Below are 25,131 nucleotides of genomic sequence, written 5' to 3' on the forward strand. Positions count from 1 at the left end.
CGCTTCCCGTCCCATCGTGCTCCGCGCGCACCCGGCAGCTCGCGAGCAGCTCGCGCAGAGAGTGGCGCTGCGCGTGCTACAGATGCGCGTTATTCTGTAGCGTCACCGCGCGGCGAACGCGAGTATCGACGAACAAAAACATCTGGGGCGATACTGTGATTTTTTTTTTTTTTTTTTTTTTGCAACCTGTTTACCTAAATACACTACTTATTTATTAGGTAAAACAAATCCCTCTCGAGATCCTCTTAGTCAGATTGCAGGTACACGAAAAAATATCGTGGAAATATTATAAAAGATTGGAAGCTATCGTACCGTTATGTATTTTACTGTACGCACGGTTACGGTGCGCATCCAGGTGGAATAAATTAGGCCATGACTGGCAGTATTTGGGTCGAGCTAATTGTCACGGTTATATGAATAAGGCTGAAATCTCATCAGAACATGTCTGCTGGCTATGATTGTTTCAGAGCACTTTAAACAGCGCTGTTCACGAGGCGAAGATGCGTCAAATCATCTGAACACAAGAGGGCGATGAGCACTGCATATCATCCCTATTTTTGACCCTTGACCACACTAGGAGAATATTTGGCCAAAATACAACTATTTGAAAAGCTGGTGTGATCAAAAAATATTTTGTGAAAAATGCCTTTAATGTTGTCCAAATGAAGTTTGTAGCAATTTATTTTACAATTTAAAAAAAATGTACGTTTTGATGCATTTATGGCTGTACAAAATATGTTCATGGAACACTATCTGTACTTTACACCTGGAATGTTTGGCATGAATGAAAAATCTATCAAAAAAAAAAATCAAAAAAATCTAAAAAAATCTACCCCATACAGTGTATTGATAGCAATTGCAAGGTCACATTTAAAGACCACAATCCAATCTACGTTAATCATTATGCAGTTATCGAATCACTTACAAAACAACATTTTTAAATCACAAAGACACGATACAAGTTTTGAAAAACAGTGTATTTTTAAAGCGAGTGATAGAATGGCATAATACTACAACTCTGCAACACTGAAATACGGAAAATGACATTAGGATGAAATACAAACACATTTCAGTTCCCTTATTACAAAAACTTAAATTATGAAGAAACTGGATTTATATACAATAACCGTAACAGTCCACCCTTGGTTAGCTGGTGCAGAAAAATGTCCCGCAGCATTAAAGCTGTTTGTGGCTGACCGGCATGCGTGTCACTGCAGACGTGCACGTTTCTCAGGAGGTGGTTTGTTGGGTGTAGTTTGTGGAGCTGGCCGAGGAGGGCCAGGAGGGGCTGGAGGTTTCGTCTCTCGCTCTTCTGGAGGCTTCACCGTCTCAACCGGCACTTCTGGCTCTTTCTTTACCTCCACTATGAACAGAGAGTGTGAATTTATTCAGGATACTTCTAATATCTACATAGCTTTTCTTCTCATCTGTATTATTGATGAAAGCATTTAATCTGTTACACTTTTCAATGCATAGTCAGTCTGCATTTAAATCAATATAGTAAACAATACTATATTATGCTGCTTTTTTAAATATGTGAATTATAGATCTAATTACACTCACATATTTTTAAATGCATGTATGACATAGAGAGACATGTATGTACACAAATGCATTGCCCATTGTGTATAATCCATACTATCTACAGTAAATCTGACGATATTTCATCTGTAGCATGTGATAAGATGAGTTAAATATTTGCTTACCTGGCAAAGGTTTCTCTCCTGGTTTGGTCTGAAACAGACATTAAAAATTAACTTAATAATACACTTTAATGAAAACAAAATAAGCAAATAACCAGTAAGAAATATTTGTATTAGCAATACCTGATAGAAAGTTGGGGGAAATTTATTGCGCAGGTCTAGTAGCAGTGTGTCAACTCTCTGCCTTTGGAACAAAGAACTCGGCTCCTCTTTCCGTTTGGATTTAGGCTTTACCCTTTCTATAGATAACATACATAACAAAGTAGTTTAGAACTTCTGAAAGATACAGTTGTATTTCTTGTGCTTCCTGCAGCTCGGTGTGTGTGTGTGTGTTTGTTCTCACCTCTTTCCTCCTGGTCTTTAAAGTGCCACCAGTACCCTTTGGATGGATGGTACCTGCAGAAAGACATCGCCTCATCAAACGCAGACTGAATCCCATGAACCGCTGAGAGCTAGGACACACCAAAACAAACAAATTTTAACGTTTAGACAAATAAAGAGTTAGAGTTATTATTATTCTAGGATTATAAACGCACCACTCTGGAACTAATGACTGATCCCAGGTCAGGCGCTTGGTAAACCACTCCAGCTATGATATAGTAGTCAGCAAGAGGGATCACTGAAAAGAACAGCAAGGAAAACAGAGCATATCAAAATATTTGAATGCTCTTTTGTTCTGCAAAAACATTTAGATCAGCATGTTAAATGTAAAGTCTGCAAAAATTACCCCATTTTTTGTAATAAAAAGAAATTGGTCTTTCAGAATACAAAAAAAAAATAAAAATCTAAAATTCTCTTGCAATTCTCTCTCAATATAAATGACTGCAGAACAAAGCGGAAAAAGAAGTAATAATGAGCACTAGTCACACAGATTGAAACTTGTTGCGTTAGTGATTAATGAAGCAAGTAATCTATTAAATGTTCAGACACTTAGTTTTCAAGCAAACACACACACACACAGACACACACACACACAGACACACACACACACAGACACACACACACACAGACATACACACACACACACACACAGACACACACACACACACACACACACACACACACACACAGACACACACACACACACAGACACACACACACACAGACACACACACACACAGACACACACACACACAGACATACACACACACAGACATACACACACACAGACATACACACACACAGACATACACACACACAGACACTACACCCTCTGAATAATATGTTTTATATTCATTGATTTGCACCAACACCGCAACACAGAAAGCAGAAATCTGAACTGCAATGCAGAAACTCACCTTGTGTCGGTGACTGTCTCTGCTGTTTTCTGATGATGTACAGAATCGGCTCCTGAGCGTGAAGCAAAATATATTCCACACCCACCATCTGACTACACACAGAAGACACAAACATCTCAGCTATACCTATTTTATTTGATTAGGAATAAAACCAATCAGTAGTGACAGTAAAATAAACACATCCGTGTACGCGTATAAAAAGATATAACCGACATGACGAAGAGTGCACATAAGCTGTACGAGTGACCGTTTTAATGGCACAGAGCAGTGCTTACTTGAGGTGATCCAGGGTTAATCTCTGCATTTTGACCACCTCGTTGTTGCAGGTGCGATCATAAAAGGGGTTGCTCCTCTCGGAGAAATACTCCAGTACATTGCTGGGGTTCAGGATGGGCACCCAGCCACTGTCTACCCACGAGATGCCCAGCAAATTATCTGACACAAAACACAACATCATATTGCAATGAGAATATATGGAAAAATAAACAAATAAATTATGTCGTATAAATTGCAATTAACACTGCGCGCCTCCAACAACAAACCATAGCGACAATGCTAATGAAAAGTGGTTATATTTGTCTTTCTGTTAACCTGTTTCATATTTCTAATAGAACGTGATGGCGAATGGATTTTCCCAGGAAAAAAAGCTATCAAACTTTTGTTCACTAAATCAACAAACTAACGATACCTCTTAAATCCACCGACGCCATCTTCGCACTCTGTCGCAGGCTGATGACGCAATAACTGCCGACGCTCCTCTTTTTCTTCTCCAACCCAATCACGTTCATAGGTGCATTACCGCCACCTTCTGCTCCGGAGTGTGGAACTGACTTTCATCTTCCAATTATCAAACCCATCTCTCTAGTTGATAAAATAAGAAAGGAGGCTTTACTTTTACGCTCTATGACACAAACCTTTTTAATTCGGCTACTTCATGTAGAAGTCAAAAGAAACCCTTTAGAAAGACCACAAAGACAGCTTTACCGTTTGAGACTGTGTCAAAGTCAAAATATAAAAATCTTGTCTTTCAAGTGTCAATACTGTTGCATTTTGTATTGTTGTATATGTTTTTTTAGCAATAAAAAATACATGAATTAATTAAACATTTAAAAAAATGGCCAAAAAAAAAAACCCAATTCAAAATTCTAAATTAAAATGCTTCTCTTTCATTTCATGCATGGTTAAAATTCAGTGTTGAAAATCCTCGCTGCTCCTTATGAAATTTCTATACTGAGTAACATTGGATTTTCTTTCAATCAGTACTTGTTTGATTTTCTGGTAAAACATAGTTTGCTAATGAATTATTGAAACAAAAAGCTTTTTATTATCTGCATTGTGCGGACCATTACATTATACATCACAGAACCGTTTATTTAATATATATATATATATATATATATATATATATATATATATATATATATATATATATATATATATATATATATATATATATATATATATATATGCATGCATTAAATAGTCTAATTCTCACAGTTTTAAAATAAAGGCTACATTTATGCATGTAAGTAGCCTTCAGTATCTCACTAGATCAGCCTTGCTATGTTGCTATGTACAAGTGTTCACTTTGTACAAGTGTTCAGTCATACACACACAAAAATGTAAAAACAAATTAGTTTATAAAGGAGCTAAAACGAAAATAATGATATTTTTAATAATATAGGTTATAGCCAACGTGACGATAAAAGCAAGAATTAGGAAAGATGCCTCTGGACCTAATTAAAACTACATTGGTTGGAACATCATCGCTACAGAAGAATTCATCAGATGGGACAAATACCCAGCAGACTCCCTGCAGGCAGAATTCTGCAAGAATATCCTATAAGTGCAGTGCAGCGGAAAACACCACATAATGCCTGCAGAGCAAAAACAGGATTATACCCATAAATATCCAGAAAAGGTCTATTACATTCCACATCTGCATGAGCCACAGTCATACTCTACAACCCCAACGCCAGTCAAGCTCAAATTCCACTAATCCTAAAAGGGTTAGTTTACCCAAACATTTAAATTCTGTCAGTAAGACCTCGTTCAACTTTGGAACTTAAATTAACATATTTTTGATGAAATCGAATGGATCTCTGACCTTAAACGGACAGCAGTGGAACTGAAAACACAAAAGTGACATAATATAGTACATGTGACATCACTGGTCCAACTGGTTTTTTAAAAAAAATATTTTATGATGCAGCGAGAGTATGTTTTGTGCTCACAAAAACAAAAAAACTTTATTCAAGAATTCTTCTCCTTTTGTGTCACAAAAGGGCACCATTATAGAGAGTATCACGAAGCATGCACATATATTCCTTTGCATGTAAACAAGGCATAGCACATATGAGTTTTACATCAGCAGCATCACACGGTTTACATGAAAAGGTACTCTTGATAATGGAGGAAGACATTTTGTCTTTTTTTTGTTTTCTTTGCACACAAAATTATTCTCGCTGCTTTTGTAAAATTATGGTTGAACCACTGATGTCTTAATGATGCCTTTACCTGTCAAAATTATCTTCCGTTGCCTTCAATGGAAGTCTCACGGGTTTACAGTGACATGAGGGTGAGTAATTAATTACAAAAAGTTTCATTTTGGGTGAACTATGCATTTAACCTACAAAATATGTAAATATAGTTCCCTCAACAAGCTGTAACAAGCAAGTCAACTGTAATGTTCCCATTACAAACCCCATCTAAGAAAGAGCACAAATTATAGTATACCTGAGACCTGACTTTAACAACAGTATCTCAGTTTGGAAAAAATAATTATATCTGTGCCTAAACACAATTTCCAAATAATAATGATCGACATTGACTCCATGACCATCTATGTACAAATATAGCATTTTACAGTCAGCTTTGCCAGGACAGGACCAACTGTGCTTTATTGCTATGGTAAATTTTTTTTTGCCAAAAACTATTTTAGGATCATAATACATTTATTCGTGATGATCAAAAAGGTTTTAGAACATTTATCAAAAGAAGAGTATTATTAGCAATTATAATAGGCGTAATTGTGGAAAAAAAGGAAAAGAAAAACGTCAGAAGGTAGATTAAAAATATTGGACAAGAAAGAAGGAAAGAAAGAAAGCAGGCACGTGTTTTTTTTCTCGGGCAGATCGAACTCTATTAGTTTATGTGCCATATGACATGCACATGTGTTTGAGTGAATAAAAATAACTGATTGAGCAAAGCAGAACTCCCCACCCAGCACGATTTACCGCAATCACGACACACCCAGACACAACAAGCGTACCAGCCACACACACACACACACACACACACACACACCTGTGGGACAAACATGACGTTTCCCAAAGTGATTCATTCCATTACGCAGATACCCACCATTACTTAATTAAATAAATGTAGGTTGACAATAACTTTGTTGTGAGCATAATGAAAGAGAGAGGAACGGTTCGTCTGAATCAAGGGAAGATCAAAGTAAACTGCAAAGAGCTCTTTTCGGTGTCCAACAGCATCTGGCTTTCTGTTCTGTGTTAAGGGGGCAGAAATCGCGTCACACGAAATCATCGTTTGAGCAAGTGAAATGCATTTGTTAACGGCCGAGTTGCGCTCAGCTGGATTTCAATGGAAACGAGAGCTCTCGCAGGGGGGCTGACAGACCGGTTATCGCGCTCCATCCGTGATGACCGCATTTCTTAAGGGCAGCGCTCGCTCTGGCTTCACGCGCACGCTCGCTCTCTCCCTTTTGAGTCGTTTGGTGAGAGCAGGACGTGCTGATCCGTGACCGTTTTGCTAGACTGCTGAAAAATACACAGAGAGAGAGAGAGACAGACAGAGAGAGAGAGAGAGAGAGAGAGAGAGAGAGAGAGAGAGAGAGAGAGAGAGAGAGAGAGCGGCGAAAAAGAGAAAAAAAATCACAGTATTGTCGGTGTGAATCATCCGGGAATCCATCTTTAAAACAGAACAGTGAAGACGTGCTCGTCACAGGGGCATGTAAAAGCGCAAAGAGGCAACGGAGGAACCTCGGAAACGCGAGTTTCGGGGAATTATCGAATCCGTGGCATGAGCGTGGAGCAGGGCAGGTTTGAAGGAATGATACGAAAGGGAAACGGCACGATGAGCGTCATGAGCGGCAACGCGAACTCCGCCGTCACGCAGACTCCCGGTGGACGGAGCCGCGGAGACTCGCGCTACCCGCAGTACGCGCCCCATCAGAGCGGTACCATGATGGTGAAAACCCAAAACGAGCCGGCGGACTTGGTCAAACGAGCCCTGGACTTCAAGACGCAGGGCACGCAGTGCTACAAGGATAAAAAATACCGCGAGGCCATCGGCAAGTACCACCGCGCGCTGCTGGAAATGAAGGGTCTGTGTCGCGTGCTGGGGGACCCTGACACCAGCAAGTCCCCCTCCACAGTCCTGACCAGCATCAGCAAGTCCAGCCTGACAGACGAGCAGAAAGGCGCGGTGGAGAACGCGGAGCTGGAGTGCTACAACAGCCTGGCAGGTGGGAGAGCACATCATGTTTCACCTCTTTAACCAGAGGATTTTCAGTGCACTTGGGTCTGTTTTCTATTGATTCCACCTGTTAAGACTGAATGCAAGGCAAGCAGAGCATAATATTAAAATTAGTGCTGTGTTTAGTGGCAAACATGTTCCTCAAATCCTGAATATGCCCTGAAATAGAGTCATATGTGATTGAAATATATATATATATATAATTTTTGCATGCAGAATGACGTCATGGTTTGTCTAGATTACAGGTCTTATACCTACATGTGATTATTTAACTGCAGAAAACACGACTAGTATCATAAACAGTGAATCATCAATGTTGCACTGGTGCCATTAGTTTTGCCTGTGTTTGCATGTAGCATGTCTGTTGCAGATGGAGCTAGTGAATTATGAACGAGTGAAAGAGTACTGTCTGAAGGTTTTGAGAAAGGAAGGTGAGAATTTTAAAGCCTTGTATCGCTCTGGTGTGGCATATTATCATCTGGGAGACTTCAACAAAGCCCTGCACTACCTGAAGGAGTCACACAAACAGCAGCCCACAGGTCAGTCAGATCAAATTCTCATACACTACACTAGGGTTTGTGGACCTCCGGAAATCTCTCACGGATCTACCACAGAAAGCCATGAGAGTGCAACAACAAATGCTCACTTTTCCAGTGGCCTTGGTTCCATAATGTATTTCCTATTCATGTAGTTTCCTTTATAAATATTCACTTTGGAAGATAACCGAGCTCTGTAATGAGCCACTGCTTTGCAATATTTTATTGATTATAAGTATGATATATTATTGAGAGTTGCAAAGTCGATCAGGAGTGAGGAGACACAGTTGATTAAAAGAGGTCGATCGAAAGAGATCCTTGGTTCAGAAAGTTTGACAAATACCAAATGCAACGATGTGTTACTGATTTAATCACAAATCTGTGTAAAACCATTAAAAATTCAGTTTTAATCTCATTAAAATGCAGAGTAAGTAAAAAGTAATAATGTTACATTTGCAATAATGTGGAGCAATGAGGTCATATTCATTTCAAAGGTCAAATCTTTAAAGAACAACAAGTGAAATTTTTTTTGAAAATGCCAGTCTAGTCTGATTCACTTGCCAATATGATAATTACTGCTGTCAAATAATTAATCACATCCAAGATAGACGTTTTTGTCTACATAATGTATGTGTATATAAATATATAAATACACACACACACACACATATATATATATATATATATATATATATATATATATATATATAAGAAAATATGCTGTTCATATATTACATATATTTATATATAATTAACTTATATACTAATATATATATATATATATATATATATATATATATATATATATATATATATATATATATATATATATATATATATATACTGAATGTGTATTTATTATATGGATAATACATATACACAGTACACATACATAAAATATGTAGACAAAAACTTTTATTTTGGATTTGACAGCATTAACGAAATATAAATTATTATATGTAAATCGCATACCGAAAACATTATCTCAACATTATCTCAACATTTCAGGGCTTCATTTAAGCTCTTAAATGTTCAGGTGCGAGTACAATTAAGTAGCTTCTGAACCCAAAACTCCTGCTCTTTAGGACAACAACGATTGTGCTGACAGTAATAAATAATCACACTACACTTCACTACACTTCCTGCCTTCGTTTTCTCAGTTAAAACAGCTGTTTCCTCTTTGTCTATGCATGTGGAATAGACACGAACGTCATCCGCTACATCCAGCTCACGGAAATGAAGATTCGACGAAATGCCCAGAGAGAGAAATCAGAAGTTCCGTAAAAACAGCAGCTCCCGCTCGAACAGCTTTCCACCGCGGACACCCCACACTTCCCTCATCGCACTCTCTGTGGACGAGGTTCGGCATTTCACGGAAGACTTTATTCCAGTGCGGGTCAACACACCTGTCTCAGTCCTGTCAGAAACAGTCTCTGGCTAAGACTGAAGAGCTGAATCAGGTGTGCTGTGCCCTGCAGTACACTGTGGAGACCAGGGATGGAGACCACCAGAGAAGTTAATGGCATTTATTATGCTTTTTGAAGTACGCTAGTGCTGTCAAAATGTTTGCTTTAATTCCTCGGTTGTATTTTAGCTACAAACTAACAGACAGGTCTCTCGAAGTGGGTTGTGTTCTGAAGTTGTGCTCCACAGAACACCCTCAGATCATTTTGTGGCTGGTGAAACATAGTTTACATATTCCTGCAGCTTTTTCGTTCGCGTATTGTTTCCAGATCATGACAAAGATGTCTTTTATTAGAGATTCTGAATCAGTTTTGCTTGAAGCACACGAAGCTCCTTCATTTGAAGTGCAGTTAAGTGTCACTACCAGTGAAAACGATGCCAGTCATATACAACCTACTCTTCACTTAACACCCACATTCAAATCGCAGTTTGAAAGATCTCACACGCACAGAGTGGGCTTAAGTGTACACTCACACACATACACACACACACACTCGGTGGACACGAGTGTAAGCATGTGAATCAAGCACAGTCTGACACGCATACAAAAGCATGTGGGAGTAAAATAAACTGTGGTATTGTAATATGTAGGAGTGTGTGTGTGTGTGTGTTTTTGTCCATGCTGGGTTGATTTTATCTTTGATTCTTACTGATGGTGAGGAATGAAGATGTGACTTTGATGATAATGTTTTAATTTCGACTCAGAAAGGATTTTATCTCTCTACATTTCCACTGTACTCAACTGCTTATTATGGGTTTTACTCGCAGCTAAACAGCAGGTACACAAAGCAGTCCAATTCTGTGCTCCATTCTGGTTGCTATGGTGAAGTTGCATAGAAATCTTTCTTGGAGACAGATGGGGATGCTGTCCTAGACATGCTCTGTGTGTAACAGAAGATAAAAATTTCATGAAATTGCTGAGCAAATGTTCAGTATTTCTTACATTTGCAGTAATGCGGACCAATGAGGTTGTATTACTACAAATAATCTCATGTTTAATAAATTTCATATGTATAATTAGAATATTTAAATATAAATAATAGTTAAATAAACTGATATTTAAATAAAAATGGTAAATAAGATGGGTCAATTTTATCAAGTGGCTAATCACAGTACGTGAAGACAACTGTTTTGTATTAGAACTTTTTTGAAAGGTTATGCTTAAATATGCAAATGCTGCATTATCTAATAAAAATGTATTGCATATATTTGCATACAATTCCAATTTAAATAATCAAATAATTGCCGCAAATATTGGCCACTTCCAGAAGATAAATTCAACATATTTTTAAGAAAAAAATGTTACATAAATCAAATGAATTGTTATATATAATTAAAGCCCTTTGTAAAAACCTTCAGAATATGGATAGGAATAAAAGGGAAAAGTCTATTCTACATAAGTGCTATAGTAGAGTTTGCTGGTTCGGCGCAGGAACAAAAAAAAACATTTTGAAAAAACAATCTTTTAAAATACAAAACTGAACTCTACAGATGCAATAGATGTAATAAAATTAACACTTACGTGTATTCTGGATGTTTGCTTTCTACTAGTTTGGTACAAGAAATGTTGTGGAAGCAAAATCTCACAATTGAACAGTGCTTGGAAAAAAATGTGCAAATGTTTATATTAATAGAGATGAAATCGAAAATGCATTTGGAAAATGGCAGTCTAGTCTCATTTACTTCATAATATGTGAAAATCATCTTATCCTATACCAGTCATTCACAAAACACCACATCTCAGCATTTCAGGGCTTTAATTGAGCTCTTACACAAGTCTAATGTGCTCGGGTGCAAGTACAAGTTTCATAGCAGCAGCTTCTGAACCCAAAACACCTGCTCTTCAGGACAACAGTGATTGTGCTGATAAATGATAGCAGATGCTCCTGATGATGGCTACGCATTCCTTTAAGCCATAAAAAACACCCCTGCTCCACATACAGATGGAATGAAATGAGAGTTTTTAAATCCTCAACCAAATATTTTTGCCAGATTTCAAGTCTCTGCCTACTGCAAGTTCATTTTGCCATGTGCATTAAAAATGATGTTCAAAATCTTGCTTCATGTGACAAAAAAGGGGCAGACGGACACAAGCACTTGTGTTTTGGCTCTAAATGTTGTTTTGTCTCTAGAGGGCCTCTTCGACAGTGTAGAGATGAAAGATTGGACTGAGACAGGAAGACAACACCGCTGTAAACGTGCAAAAGAATGACAAATGTCTGAACATGTTCATAAATGTAGACAGAAATGTTTCGCTTCATCAGTTTTATCTTAACAAAAATGTGAAAAATATAAAAATAATTTAAATAAATAAATATGTGTAAACTTATATTAACAAATATTGCACTAAAATTGCAAAACAAATTCAATATGCACTCCAACAAAATTCAATGCACATACACCTTGGAATCTATCAGTTACACTGAATTGCATGCATACACACACACACACACACACACACACACACACAATCGCACCACACATACTGCACATGCACAGACAACGGAAGACTGCAATAATGTACCTGAATGTTACATAGCTGAAAATGTAGAGCCAATAAATTCTAACTTTCCTCTTTTAAGACATTTCCAAATGTTTCATAACGGATAGTGGATTGTGAAGAGGTCACTAATTAGGCATATTATTTGTGAAAGACTATGTGCTGCATGCTACAGTGAAAACCACAGAACAATCAGTGATCTCGAATGTGTCTAAATATGAAAGGTATGACAGAACTATACATTCAAGAGACCGGAAAAAGCACTTCTAAAGATGTACAATCTGAATTATGTAAGAAAAATAAAACCTGAAATCTCTGAAATGAGTAGCAGAAATAAACCTTCTAATGTTCCCCAGCAAATTCAGTGCTAAGTTCAGAGAGCTAAATCTACTATAAACATGCAGACGTGTGTACAGGACATACAGAGAGGAAGTCAATACAGCGCAGCAGTACAGCTCAGATAATACACTCCATATGAATAAAAAAAGAAGTTTGCAAATTAAAAAAAGTGTCCTGATAAATGTCTTTCAAGATCCCAGCCCCTGCAGACCCTGTACTTTTCTAAAGCACTCAGAAATCAGTCCGGCCTTTAAAGAAGCATCTGGATTGCATTTTTATTCAATAGCTTATAATGCCTGGTGGTAAATAGTAGAGTTTACTGAAGAGGAGCTTATCAAAATGCACTGTTAGATCCCACACTGCAATAAACGATACTCTTCCTCAATATTATAGTTTTACAGTATAAATAAGCTAAACATCCTTAAATCAAGCTAAATTATAGAAAATTGTGTTGTATTTATGAGTGAACTCCACTCACCTAACTGCACGGGGCTCCAAACTACTTGCAGTTGCTTTAAATTTTTCTTCTTCCTTTAAGCATGAAGTCACTTAATTTAGATTTTAGATTTTTTTTTAAAGAAAACAGGACGTTTCATTCAGTCACTTAGATTCTCAAAAAATGTATCTTGATTTAAGAATGTTTATATATTTGTACTGGGAAACAAGGCAAAATACAGAAGAAGAAAATGGGGAGTGTATGTGTTGAAAATCTGTAATATTGAATTGGACATAGTTCAAACCATAACTGCATGTGTATTATGCACAAACCAAGCACCTTTGGTTTATATTGGGTAATTAATCCTTATCGCTAAAATCAGTTGTGAATACATATACTGAAAAAAAAATCAAACCAGACCAAGTTTGTTTGCTGGTCTTAGTTGGTCTTCTAGTTAAGTTAAGTCTGATGGCTGGTTTAAGAGGGGTTTCGAGCACTAACCCTGACCACCAAGCTATCTTGACCAGGCTTAAACCAGCTAAGACCATCTTAAACCTTACGTTTCTAAGATAAGCTAACCATCTTACTCTGATTTCAGCAGGTTTTTTTTCTCCAGGGTATCCAGAACTCCCCTTGCATTGACTTGATAGTCTAAGTGCTACATCTGAAACCAAGTGGGTCTAAATTTATGAAGGTGAAATCAGGAGCAAAACCCTGGTCGCACTCTGTAAGGTGAGTCTCTGGGATCTGACGAGAGAGGCCGTGTCCCGTCCCTGTATTGACCTTCATCCTGTTGGTCCAAAAGGCTGTCATTTACCCAAGGGGAACAGGGGGTTGGTGGTTCCATTGGAGTGGGCAACACAGCCACACCTCCTCCAAACTCCACAGTGGATGGGGTTTCAGTGCTGGATGTGTGGGCAGGAGATTCGCCCCACTGGGATCCACAGCGTGCTCGTGGACAGGGGCGAGGTCTAGCCAGGAAGTCCAGAGTTTTGGGACGCTCAGGCTGAAAGCGCCGACGTGGCGTAGGTGGGAAAACAAGATTAGGATCAGGAAGACGAGGCACCTCTGAGGGGTCTTCACTTAATGTCCATGGAGTCACTGCACATATAGCATCACAAGAGACACAATTTAAAACCAAATTAAAACTATGAACTGAATCAGTTTCTGAAACTTCCAAACGCCAAACTTCCAAACAGTGTTTTCTTTTTAAGAATGGCATTATGTAATAGAGGCTTTTTCTTTATATCAGGACAGTATTACACTGTTTTTTAATAAATAAATCCGGACGAAAACATAAACCTACTGTCCTGTCATGCAGAGGTTTGCACGAGTATCTCACCTGTTGTTTTGGACGGCGTGGTAGGGGCGTGATTGTGGTTGTTATGGGCGGGCGGGCAGCCCATCTTTATTGCACCATCTGAAGGTGTGCGATGAAGCCTGCAGGCGGCACTGGGTGCAGAGGGCACATGTGTGGGCGTCAAAGACTGTCGAGGGTGCCGTTTAAAACTCTCCAGGTGAGTGTTGACAAGTGGGTTCAGAGGAGGCGGGGTCTGTCCAGGGGGTGGAGCATGGGGCGTAGGTGGGCGTATCACGAGCAGCTCTTCACTGTCAGAGCGAAGAAGAGATCTGGTTGAGTTACAATCAGACACAGATGAAAGAGACAGGAGCGTGAGGGACGTGGGCAGAGGGGGAGGGCGACGGGGGCTTTCCCGTTTGAAGAGTTTGCGTGTGGGTGGGCTGGCGCCGCGACTTGGACCCCCGCTACGGTGAAACAGCCCTTCCCATCGCGGACGTACACTCTCTTCCACACGCACCAGGTCCAATAGATTTTGACCTAAACCCACAGCAGCCAGAGCCGCCCCGCAGCCCAGCAACACCAGTTCAGATCTACGGCTTCCACTGGGGCTCCGCCGCGTATAACTGGGGGAAACGTCAGAAGTCATTCCAGTCGTCCCGCACTCCATGCCGTAACTGTCCATAGCAGATCCATCCCTGTGGAAAGGGATGCAGAGGTATGATTGGCCAGGGGAGTCAGCTGACTCCGACGGGAAGCAGCAGTCTTCATTTTCTACAGAGAGAGAAAGAGACGGGTGGGGGGGGGAGAAAGATTTCACAAAGTTGCGCCATATCCAGACTTCACATCTTAGACAGTTACAGGATGAAGTTTTTGATTTATGCTTTTTTTAATTCTCCTCTGTTGCTAATATTATAATGTAAAAAAAAAAATATCTGACATCTAGTTGGTCTGTTGCTAGTGAGATGACAGAAATGTCAAAATAATGAAAATATGTCAAGGGCATGATGCAATGATGCCAACATAATGTCAGCATCACACATTTCAATCTTACAAATAGAGTTGGAAATTTTTTTAACTGTAATTACTGGAAGAGGAATTTAGTGAATTGCAATAAAAAAGTAATTAAAGTCACACAACAGAAAAATATCACTATTCCAACTCACGTTTTACAATGATGAATTCTGGCTAATTATATGCTTTTTACTCTTTGATAGATAGAATTTGTTTACATTATTTAGAATATATTTATTTACAGATTTTAACTTCTGCCATACAGCATCACAAAACGTCTTCCCAATATTTTTAAAGAATATTCTAAAAATAAATGAAGGCATCATTATAGTTAATAAATCTTTTTTTCTGGAAATAAGCCCACATGTTGTGTTTATGACAATTACTGAAATGTTCAATGTGGCGATTGTCAAAAAGAGGCAGAGTTACAGTAGAATAAATGACTGGAGATGTCCAGCAGATATCACTAAAGAGAAATCTGTGACCAGAAATCACCTGCTTTTTGATTAAAGCTGTAAAGGGATTCAACCTGATTAATCGATTCAAAATATAAGTTCACGTTTACATAATATGTGTGCACTGTGTATATGTATTTATTACGTTTACATAAATACACACACATACATGTATATATAAAGGACAAAAATGTAATATTTATACAGAAAATGTTTATATTCCCACACAAATACATACAATACATACAAACATACTGAAAATAAATACATATATGTATGTGTATTTATATATACATAATAAATATACAGAGTACACATACATACAGCATGTAAACAGAAACCTTTATTTTGAATCGATTCTGAACCTCTGCTTTGATTTAAAATTTACAAGCTCACATTAAAATTTAACACATTTATGGATGAATCTTTCACATCAACAAGACAATATCAGAAAACTGATCCGGTAAATGTCCACTCCATGTCAACTTACAAATTCAGTGCTTTAGTATTATTGTGAATGCAACAAGGCTGCAGTATGGGTAGACTCCAAACGGAAAACCTTCAGAATTGTCAATGAAGAAGCCAAACATCAAGCGTAATGTGAGTGTTACCAGTCTCTGCCAGGCTGCACACGCCGGGAACAGCGGGACTGTGTCTGGGGGAACGTCGCAGGTTTGGAGCGCTGCAGGAACGCTGCCGACTGCCCTCTTTAGGAGTCTTCAAACTAAGCAAAAAAACACATGCACATGGACGTTTCAAATTATATAAACATTTGGTGAATGTTTATGGCTTGTTTAGAAGCACACATATACGCACACCTCTCATCAGCGCTGTGTTCCCTTTGCGTTCTCCCTTTTTTGCGTGAAGTCTTCCTCTCCTCATCTTCATCATACTGGAATGCAGCATTACGACCCCAGGCTTGACATCCGACCCCCGGAGTCACTGTCAGCATGAAAAATATTTACATTAGGAACCCGAACGTATACAGAACCAAATATTTACAATAGTATACACAAAATCAATCACAGGCATAAACACGCTTACATTGGATCGCTCGGAGGCGTGGCAAAACAGGGGGGCTGTTTGGAGGGGTGGAGTTACTGCCCATTAGGCTCCGCCTTCTGTCCAGAGAAGGAGAGGCTTGGACTGTAATCTTATGCTGGAAATCTGAAACACAAACATTCACATTATATATTATTATATCAAATATAGGCAATTCGCAACGCACTATGAAAAACACAGACAACCAAAAATGATAAAGGATAGAATTTTTTATTATTTTACCAAATGTGAATCTAATGAAATCAAAAGAAAGGTTAAATCTTGTTCGCTTCATATGAGTAGTGCTGTTTGTATGATGCATTCATTTAATGCTATGAAATACTAACCGGACGGCAGGCTGATGCGGTTCCCGTCACGCAGTTTAAGTCGACTCCGCCGGAACTTTCCATGGCGGTTTTGAACTCGTGGTTTCTCCTGGTACAGCTGGTGAATGATGACATTAAGCTCTCGCTCCAGAATGTGAATTTCTCTCTCCGCCAGTTCCTGCTCCCGCCGCCGCAAAGCCTCTTCCTGATATTTCTGTTGTATGGCTGCACGACTTAGTTCCTCCTCCCAGGATCTCAACTCCTGCAGCCAAAAAGAACTTGATCGATCCAACTCATTCTCCAAGATCATTCTGCTCTATGTAGTGTGTATAATCTGCTAAATTCGTCTGGCACACATCCATTAAGGAGTTTAATGAGCATTATATCATACTGATTTTGGCACCACTACAGTTGTGAGTTTATCAGAGATTTGACTGCGAATAAAATGTCCCGACTGCAAAGTTCTGGTACATTTTATAAGTAATGTGTTGAAATTGAATTTTTCGAGTTTATTTCACTTTTACTTAGCAAATGTGTGTGAATTACTTTGAGGACAAATGCATATAAACTGTTTAAAGGTCTGAGTTCAGTAATAATTGCTTTGAAAGAAATGAATAAATTTATCAATTAAGGATGGATCATATATATGAAAGAAAAGACATTTATACTGTTACAAAAGATTTCTTTCTCAAATGTTTTTATTTCTATATCTAAAAGAATCTTACATTTATCGCCGTTTCTACTTAATTGGTAACCAGCACAGGAATAAATTACATTCTGAAATATAATAAAACAGACAACTATTGTTTTAAATTGTAAATATATTTTGATATTTTTATTGCTTTTTGTGACCAAATAAATGCAGCCTTAAGCTAGCAAAAAAAAAAATTATTAAAAAAAAAAGTTCTGACCCTAATTTTTCATTAGTATCTATTTACATATTGCGGCTTTGAGGCATCAAGTTTGGATTTGGATTAGTCAGTAGTATTTATGCATTTTATAGCTTTATGTCTATGATATGTCCACATTTAAACATCTTTCGAAAGCATGTAAACCTTCTCTTTGGCTCTGAGCTGGTCAAACATCTCCTGAACCTCCAGCTTCCAGTCATCCTGCAGGGATTGAAAGGATTCTGCAGGCATTTCAAAGAAGCCTGACTCCTCGATAGCTGTCAGCTGGTCTAGTATACTGGTGAAGGGGGGTCGTGCATGAGGGTCCACATTCCAACAGTCTGCAGCAGGTGAGAGAAACAAACATCACAGACAGACAGTCAGCTGAAAGAAATGGCAGCTGAGTGCTCAGAGATAGAGTGCCGGTGGAAATATGAGCCTTTGGATTAGTCAATCTATTTTCATTTCTAGATATTGTCTTCAGACTCATTCAAATAAACAGAAAGTTCCAATATAAATGAAAATCTTTACTCCGATGAACACAAATCAGATTTATCACTATTTTTGAATTTTATTTTTAAATTTGAAAAGGGAGAAACGGGACGGTTAGTGCAAATAGCCTCCGCCAACAAGGCACTTAGTATAAATACACTATTTTATTTTGAAGTTGTAGTATATACAGGCATCAAATACTAGAAACAATGTTACAGTACTGATGAACGTCTGGCAACCACAGTTTTTGATGTTTATGTTATTATTTGCAATTTTTAGGAGATAAATGTAGAGCAAATGATGGCAAGAATTTAGTTACAAATAGTTCTTATGTTATTAAGTTGAAGTAATACTGATGTATATGAAATTCGTGCCTTCCATCAGCCGGGCAAAGGGTTCAGGACAGGTGGAGGGAATCGGCAGGGATAGTTTGTTCATGGCCACACCATAAGCTACCGCCAGACCATCAATGCCACGAAATGGCACCTCTCCCGTCAGCAGCTCCCACAGCAAAACTCCATAACTGAGAGGAAGACACACACAGACAGAGAGTTTGAAGTTTAAACATGACTGGTAACATAACAAGCTGTCACCAACATTTTCTGTGCAAGGACTAGCAGAGTCCTATAAAACAGAAATGTGTGACAGCTATTGTGTTCCAGGATAAACAAAAAAAATCACGGTATTAGCATTTCAAAGTGTTTCTTTGTAGTGTCATATTTTTTCAAATGTAAAATACATGCTTCAGTGGCCAACCGGGCAAAAATGTTGCCTTTCTGACAGAATAGAAAAGAAGGAAAATCTTTAAAAATACTATAAATGATAAATATTATTGCAGATTTCAAGCTCTAGTTACAGTAGCAGTGAATCAAAGCAAGTACAATCAAATGATTCTGCAGCCATACACACATACGACAAAAACACATCACACCTCGTTAAAAAAACGAGAGAACAAAGTATCCACAGAGCTTTGACATTTGTGACGTTTTCTATTTTTATCTCTATACTATCCATCCCGCCCCTTCTGTACTCTGTAATCAGGACTTGTGGTGAGAAGCAAAATTTAGACACTAATAGCTAAGCACAGCACAGCACCAAACAACAAACAGACCAGCCCCAGAAACTGGGCTAATGACACTATTTGTTTGTTACCATGGTAACCAAAAGCTTCATTGGACACTGCCATCTGTGACCTATAGTTTGGCCAACAAAACTGTACTATGGAAAGGTTCAAACCTTCATGCTGGAAAACCAAAGAATGTGCTGGAGCTGGAGGATTTTTATAAAGAACAGAAAGAAGTTAAACAGCTCAGGACCAACAAGGGACTCATGAACAACCGTCACAAACAGTCATGGATCATTTAGAAAACGACACAGTATATAGATTCAAGGGTATGCAGATTTTTGAACGTGGTAATTTTTATAAATGTAGCTATTTTTTTTTAGCTATTTTTAGCTTTATTTTTATGAATTCAGTTACAGACTTACTGTATGTAGTACTTACATACTGTAAGTAATAAACTAATTATGTGTGTGTCTTAATTTCTTTATTACTTAAATTGTAGTTTTTAATAAATTTTTTATTTTAGTGATTTTAGCTCAAACTTAAGGCATTTTAAGCTTAATTGTTCATCAATTATTCACATTTTATTGAACTAAATAATTATTTTTAATAGTTTTAATTAATAATAAGAACGCTTCTATTAGTCTTAGATTAAGCAATTTACTACAGTAACTACAGTAACCACAGACTACAGACTGTTATATATATATATATATATATATATATATATATATATATATATATATATATATATATATATATAAACACAGGGACAATACAAGATGCTGAAGACTTGCCAAGATGGTTGCCACGTAGACTTGCCTTTGGCGTAGGATGGTCACAAACACACACACTTACACACATTTCTTGGTGCCCACCTCCAAACATCACTGCCCTTGGAGAAGGTCGAGGAGCGGATGACCTCAGGAGCCATCCAGGCGTATGTCCCTGCTGCGCTCATCTTCGTGGTTCGATGCCACTCCCGAGCCAAACCAAAATCTGTCACCTTCAGAGTCTTGTTGCTCAAATCGTCATTCTCCACGCGTTCCAGAATCAGAACTGAGGGGCGGAGATAATGTCAGTAATAATGATTAAGTACATATAGAGCAGAGGTTACTACGACTACAGCAAAAAAAAAACTTTGACATTTGATTGACAGGCAGGTTTGTAAAGGAACTGTCCACAGCAGTGGTGCTGAATTGGCCAAAGCTTTCATTGTAACAACTTCACCAACTCTAAACCTCATTAGAACACATTATTGCATGAATGGAAAAGGTCATGAATCAAATCCAGTGATGGTTGGTTGTTAGATTTACAGTTTAAAAGCTTCTTTACATACATCCCAGCTTGGCTGTAAGATTCCATGTGTTTTTGTCTAAGTTTAAAATTAGCTGACTTTGTTTTTCCACAAGACAACCAATGAAAAGGTCCTATGTTTGCAAGGTCCTATGCTAATCATATCTGAGTGGCCTATGAGAAGCCAGGACATCTTTTGAGTAGCCAATCAAATGGCAGGGAGTGAAGGTGAATGCAAATCCTCTGTAATACGCTTTGGGTTTAGAGGATCCAATCAGACAAGTCAACTGCCAAACACAGGATTACAAACCACTTACACACTCAGAGAGCCAATACACCAGCCAAGCCCTCCAGCTACAAAAACACGCACCAACACACACTCCTTCTATCCACAATGCTATACAAACCACTATCACAAACAACCATGTACAGACAAAAAAGCAGACTGTGAAATTGCTGCATGTTTCAAGGTTTTCATTTGGGGCTGCAAAAAGGTGTTCTATGAGAGGAAAAAATGATTTAGCAAAAAATGTTCAAGGTTGTCAATGATACTATGTTAACATTAGACATTAAATATATAATAAAGTTAATAAAGATATTAGTAAAAAAAATTAGAATTTTTTTTTTTAAGTTAACTTGTCAAAGTTAACAATATTTTATTAAATATATTAACAGGGATTTTTAGAAAAATGTTTGTAAGATGTTTTTAAGGTTAAGACGTTAACTTTAGAAATAAAATATCTGAATGTCTAACAATTAAATATGTTAACAAAATGTTATTGAATAATAATGAATTTGAGATTATTACAGTTTAATTTTCCTTTATTCCAAATTTTTTTAAAGGTTTTATACATCTAACATTACTCTAATATTGGGCAAAAAGAAACTGAAATATGTAGTGTAGAAAAAAAAGGTACACTGTCAAATGACCACAAAAATAAATACTCTTTTTTTAAAACATAAAATATATAAAAATATCAACGATCACAGATTTTATTCTTCTAACTAATTACAGTAAAAATATAAATTTAATTGCTTATATGATGCTTATTATTTTCCACTGACTGTATAAAAGTGCCTTTCTACATGAATTAATATATGCCATTATGGCCCTAGCGAAAGCGAAAGATTATTTGGCATGAAACTTTTAAAAACCCTCAGCGTAATGACTAATAATGTTGACAGCTGTCTTACTGTTGCTGGACTTCAGGTCTCTGTGGATGACAGGTACAATGGCCTGGCAGTGCAGGTATAGCATGGCTCTTGCAATCTGTACCGCCCAGTCCACCAGCGTGTGAGGAGGGATGCGTTTCCCAGCCAGGGCCCGGTTGAGTGGCCCCCCGCGAGCATACTCCATTACCAGGCAGAGGTTGGGCTCCTGCAGGCACACTCCCAGAAGGCCCATGATGTTGGGGTGTGTGAGCATGGCAAAGAGCTTGGCCTCCTGACGGACACTCTCCAGCGTCTGCGACACATCCTCGTCGGGGTCCCGCCGAGCGGCTTTCACCGCCACCTCCATCCCTTTCCAAATGGCACGGTACACTTTTCCAAAACCTCCGACACCGATCATTTCCTCCAGCGCCAGCTCACTGAAATCTATCTGAAGCACTAACGAAAAAAGAGAGAATTTGGCGTTTTTAATGTTTTTGTAATATCTAATGCTTTTAGTTGATCAAAATTAAAATAGTTGCATTTATAATAAAAAAACAATTATATTGAGCTGTTTCCCATATTATACATTATAAACACTCATTTATTTCTGTGATGGTAGTTTCAGCAGTTATTAATCCAGTCTTCAGTGTCACATGATCCTACAGAAATTATTCAAATATGTTGCTTTAGTGATATATTATTATTGTTGCACAATTATTGATAATGGTTTTTAATATTATCACCTAATGTGAAAACCAAATGCATTTTTTCTTTGATAAAAATAAGTTTATAGAATAGCATTTATCTAAAAAATAAATTTTTGGGAGCATGTTGATACATATATATATATACATATATATATATACATACCTATGGTAGTGTATCAATTTCCACAAACACATTAAGCAGCAAAAAATTGTTAAACATTGATAATAATAAGCAGCAAAAAATCATATTAGAATGATTTCTGAAGTATCAAATGCAGTAAATGCTGCTTTTGGAGGACATGGAAGACTTCTTTCAAAAATTTTAATTAGTCCAATATTTTGCATGTTTTTCCATCTGGGAATACATAATGTGACCCATCATGTTTATTTGAGAGACTGAATCAGAAAGAGGATGAATATAAAAACAAACAGGAATCTGATATGAACAAAAAAGCTCAAATGCCTGATAGATTCAGGCAGAAAGAGAATGGCATTAATCTGCAGATTCATACTGTGAGACATGTGCTTTATAAACGATGGCTGACACGGTATAACAAAGATGTGCGTGTGATCGACTCTCCCCGGCCGTCGGGATGACGGTGTGTCTGGGCCACTGTGTCTCTTATTAATATTGCAGTTGGCAAGAACCACATGATAAAAAGTAGGCCAGCAGCCATTCAGGAAAAGCATACGACCACCAGCAACACATGACATGCGACTGACAACACAAGGGCACTCACAAGATAACAGAGAACACGAGAGTTGCAAAACATAGCAGATATTTTCCTCAGTATAAACACACGGCACAACACAAACAAATGAAGGACCCGATATCAACAAAGGCACTAATTGCCTTAAATCATGAGGGAAAAAACCATGGCACCAATATAATGTTTTAATGAGTCTGGTGTGGAATATGAATCTAGATGTAAACCACCCTGGGATGAATTGGAATTAGCCCCTTCACCCCAAAATCAGTGCCTGCTTGTGTCTAAATGGGAGCAAATCTTAATGTAAAATATATTTCTGTCCTTATGATGAAAGTCAATGGGGTCCTAAAAACCATGCATGATTTTCCTTTGTGCTAAAAGTCATTCGGAATGAGGGTGAGCAAATGATGACAGAATTTAGATTTTTTTTTTGAAGGTGAAGAACTCCTTCAAGATTGTCTTTTGGGACCGGTATACCATCACTGACTACCTTTCAGCGGTTTTTGTAAAACCAGTGCTGGTCAACCAGCTAAAAACCATCTTGAAACAGCCTGAAACCCCAGTTTCCACATCTAAGCTTGTTTCCTCAAGTTGCTTAGTTAGTCTCCCATTCTGGTAATTTGAATATATTTAAAGGGTTTAGACTTTTAAAAATGAAATCAGCTTTTTAACTGAGTTCCGGTTTAGCCATGCTGGATGATCAGTAAACCATCCTAGACTGGCTTTGGTTTAGGTTTTTTCCTCTCAGTGGAGAATGTGCAGCAAAAGCTGTGTTGATGTGGTTATTGATTAGTGTGTGCAAACACAAATAAACACAAAACGTAAAGCATGCTATCTTCTCAGTGAATGCGGGTGTGTGTGTGTTTCAGATAAATGTATTACTCACAATGTAACTGAGGCACCGAGTAATCGCCATAGTCTTCCGGCGTGTCCCGAATCTTCTCGGAGATGCCGTTACTGCTCACGTAGTTACTAGGGAAAATACCGACCCGGTCTTCGATCATACCTGTCCACCACCCTTCATCCCCGGACACCAGCGAGTCCTTGGATAACACCTCCACCCGATCCCCCTTCCGCAGACTGAGCTCATCCTCGGCGGTAGCTTCGTAATCGAACACGGCGGTCCAGTAACCGGCTCCGGACGGGGTCGCCGCCGCCGCAGGGCCAAACTCCGGCCGGGGCTCTGCGGCTTCATCGCCGTCTTTGCTGTCCGGGCCGCCGCTGCTGTTAAAGGGGAAACTGAAAGCATCCATGCTGCCGATCCATAAGGGCGGCCCGGCCCGGTTCAGCTCCTCACCTGCCGCAGAGCTCAAGACCGGGAGCAAAGCCGCAGCATAAGTAGCAATTAATCCGAGCAACCTCTCGCCTCAACGAGCTCCAGACCCGCAGCCCGTCTCATAAGAGACCGCTCCTGTTCGTGAAATGATCTTTCGGACCCGAACATAAGGCACTTTTAGCTTTAATTGGCTACAACATTGTAACGCACCCCTCATCCGCTCCCGAGCCAGCGGCACTCACCCCCTCCCAGCTCATAATTCCAGTGGTTCAACGTGTTAACGAATTCCCGACTGCTGCGTTTTGATTGGCGCAGTGGCGCATCAATCACGTCTCGCCTCTTTATAAGACCCGCCCACTAAATCTCTTTCACAGCAAATGCGGGAGAATCATTTCAGCACCACTGGGCCGGACAGCGCACTACAGTAGAAAAGGGTTGAGTTGAGCAGAGAGATCAATACATTTCTATTTAACATGGCAAATAGTCCAAATTAACATATGTAGCTTGTTTTAGCACACTTTCTTCGAAAGGGATAAGGAGATCAGCTTCTAAAGGGAGACTGGGGTCAGTCGTCACACAATAACACCAGTGAATAGCACAAATTCAAACTAATTCAAATAGTACTATTCAAACAGT

At 38.5% G+C, this 25,131-nt stretch overlaps 3 protein-coding genes across 3 annotated transcripts; 1 reads left to right on the forward strand and 2 right to left on the reverse strand.

Moving 5' to 3' along the window:
• Positions 1-958: 958 nt before the first annotated feature.
• On the reverse strand, positions 959-3,806 carry med6 (mediator complex subunit 6). The gene is made up of 8 exons (XM_043255944.1): positions 3,690-3,806; positions 3,277-3,436; positions 3,002-3,093; positions 2,240-2,322; positions 2,047-2,155; positions 1,827-1,942; positions 1,707-1,734; positions 959-1,363 (listed from the first exon to the last, which is right to left on the reverse strand). Exons 1-8 carry the CDS (start codon positions 3,787-3,789, stop codon positions 1,209-1,211), a joined length of 843 nt encoding a protein of 280 aa, XP_043111879.1. The 5' UTR covers positions 3,790-3,806; the 3' UTR covers positions 959-1,208.
• A 2,663-nt stretch (positions 3,807-6,469) lies between these two features.
• LOC122356869 (tetratricopeptide repeat protein 9A) lies at positions 6,470-10,091 on the forward strand. The gene is made up of 3 exons (XM_043255945.1): positions 6,470-7,490; positions 7,858-8,040; positions 9,239-10,091. Exons 1-3 carry the CDS (start codon positions 7,046-7,048, stop codon positions 9,319-9,321), a joined length of 711 nt encoding a protein of 236 aa, XP_043111880.1. The 5' UTR covers positions 6,470-7,045; the 3' UTR covers positions 9,322-10,091.
• Positions 10,092-11,241: 1,150 nt separating this feature from the next.
• On the reverse strand, positions 11,242-24,738 carry map3k9 (mitogen-activated protein kinase kinase kinase 9). The gene is made up of 11 exons (XM_043255943.1): positions 24,106-24,738; positions 21,845-22,258; positions 20,233-20,413; positions 18,666-18,814; positions 17,965-18,140; positions 16,931-17,171; positions 16,587-16,709; positions 16,361-16,484; positions 16,154-16,266; positions 14,119-14,847; positions 11,242-13,877 (listed from the first exon to the last, which is right to left on the reverse strand). Exons 1-11 carry the CDS (start codon positions 24,470-24,472, stop codon positions 13,477-13,479), a joined length of 3,018 nt encoding a protein of 1,005 aa, XP_043111878.1. The 5' UTR covers positions 24,473-24,738; the 3' UTR covers positions 11,242-13,476.
• Positions 24,739-25,131: the final 393 nt, after the last annotated feature.

This window comes from Puntigrus tetrazona, chromosome 13 (assembly GCF_018831695.1).
Source record: "Puntigrus tetrazona isolate hp1 chromosome 13, ASM1883169v1, whole genome shotgun sequence".
NCBI classification, from domain to species: Eukaryota; Metazoa; Chordata; class Actinopteri; order Cypriniformes; family Cyprinidae; genus Puntigrus; species Puntigrus tetrazona.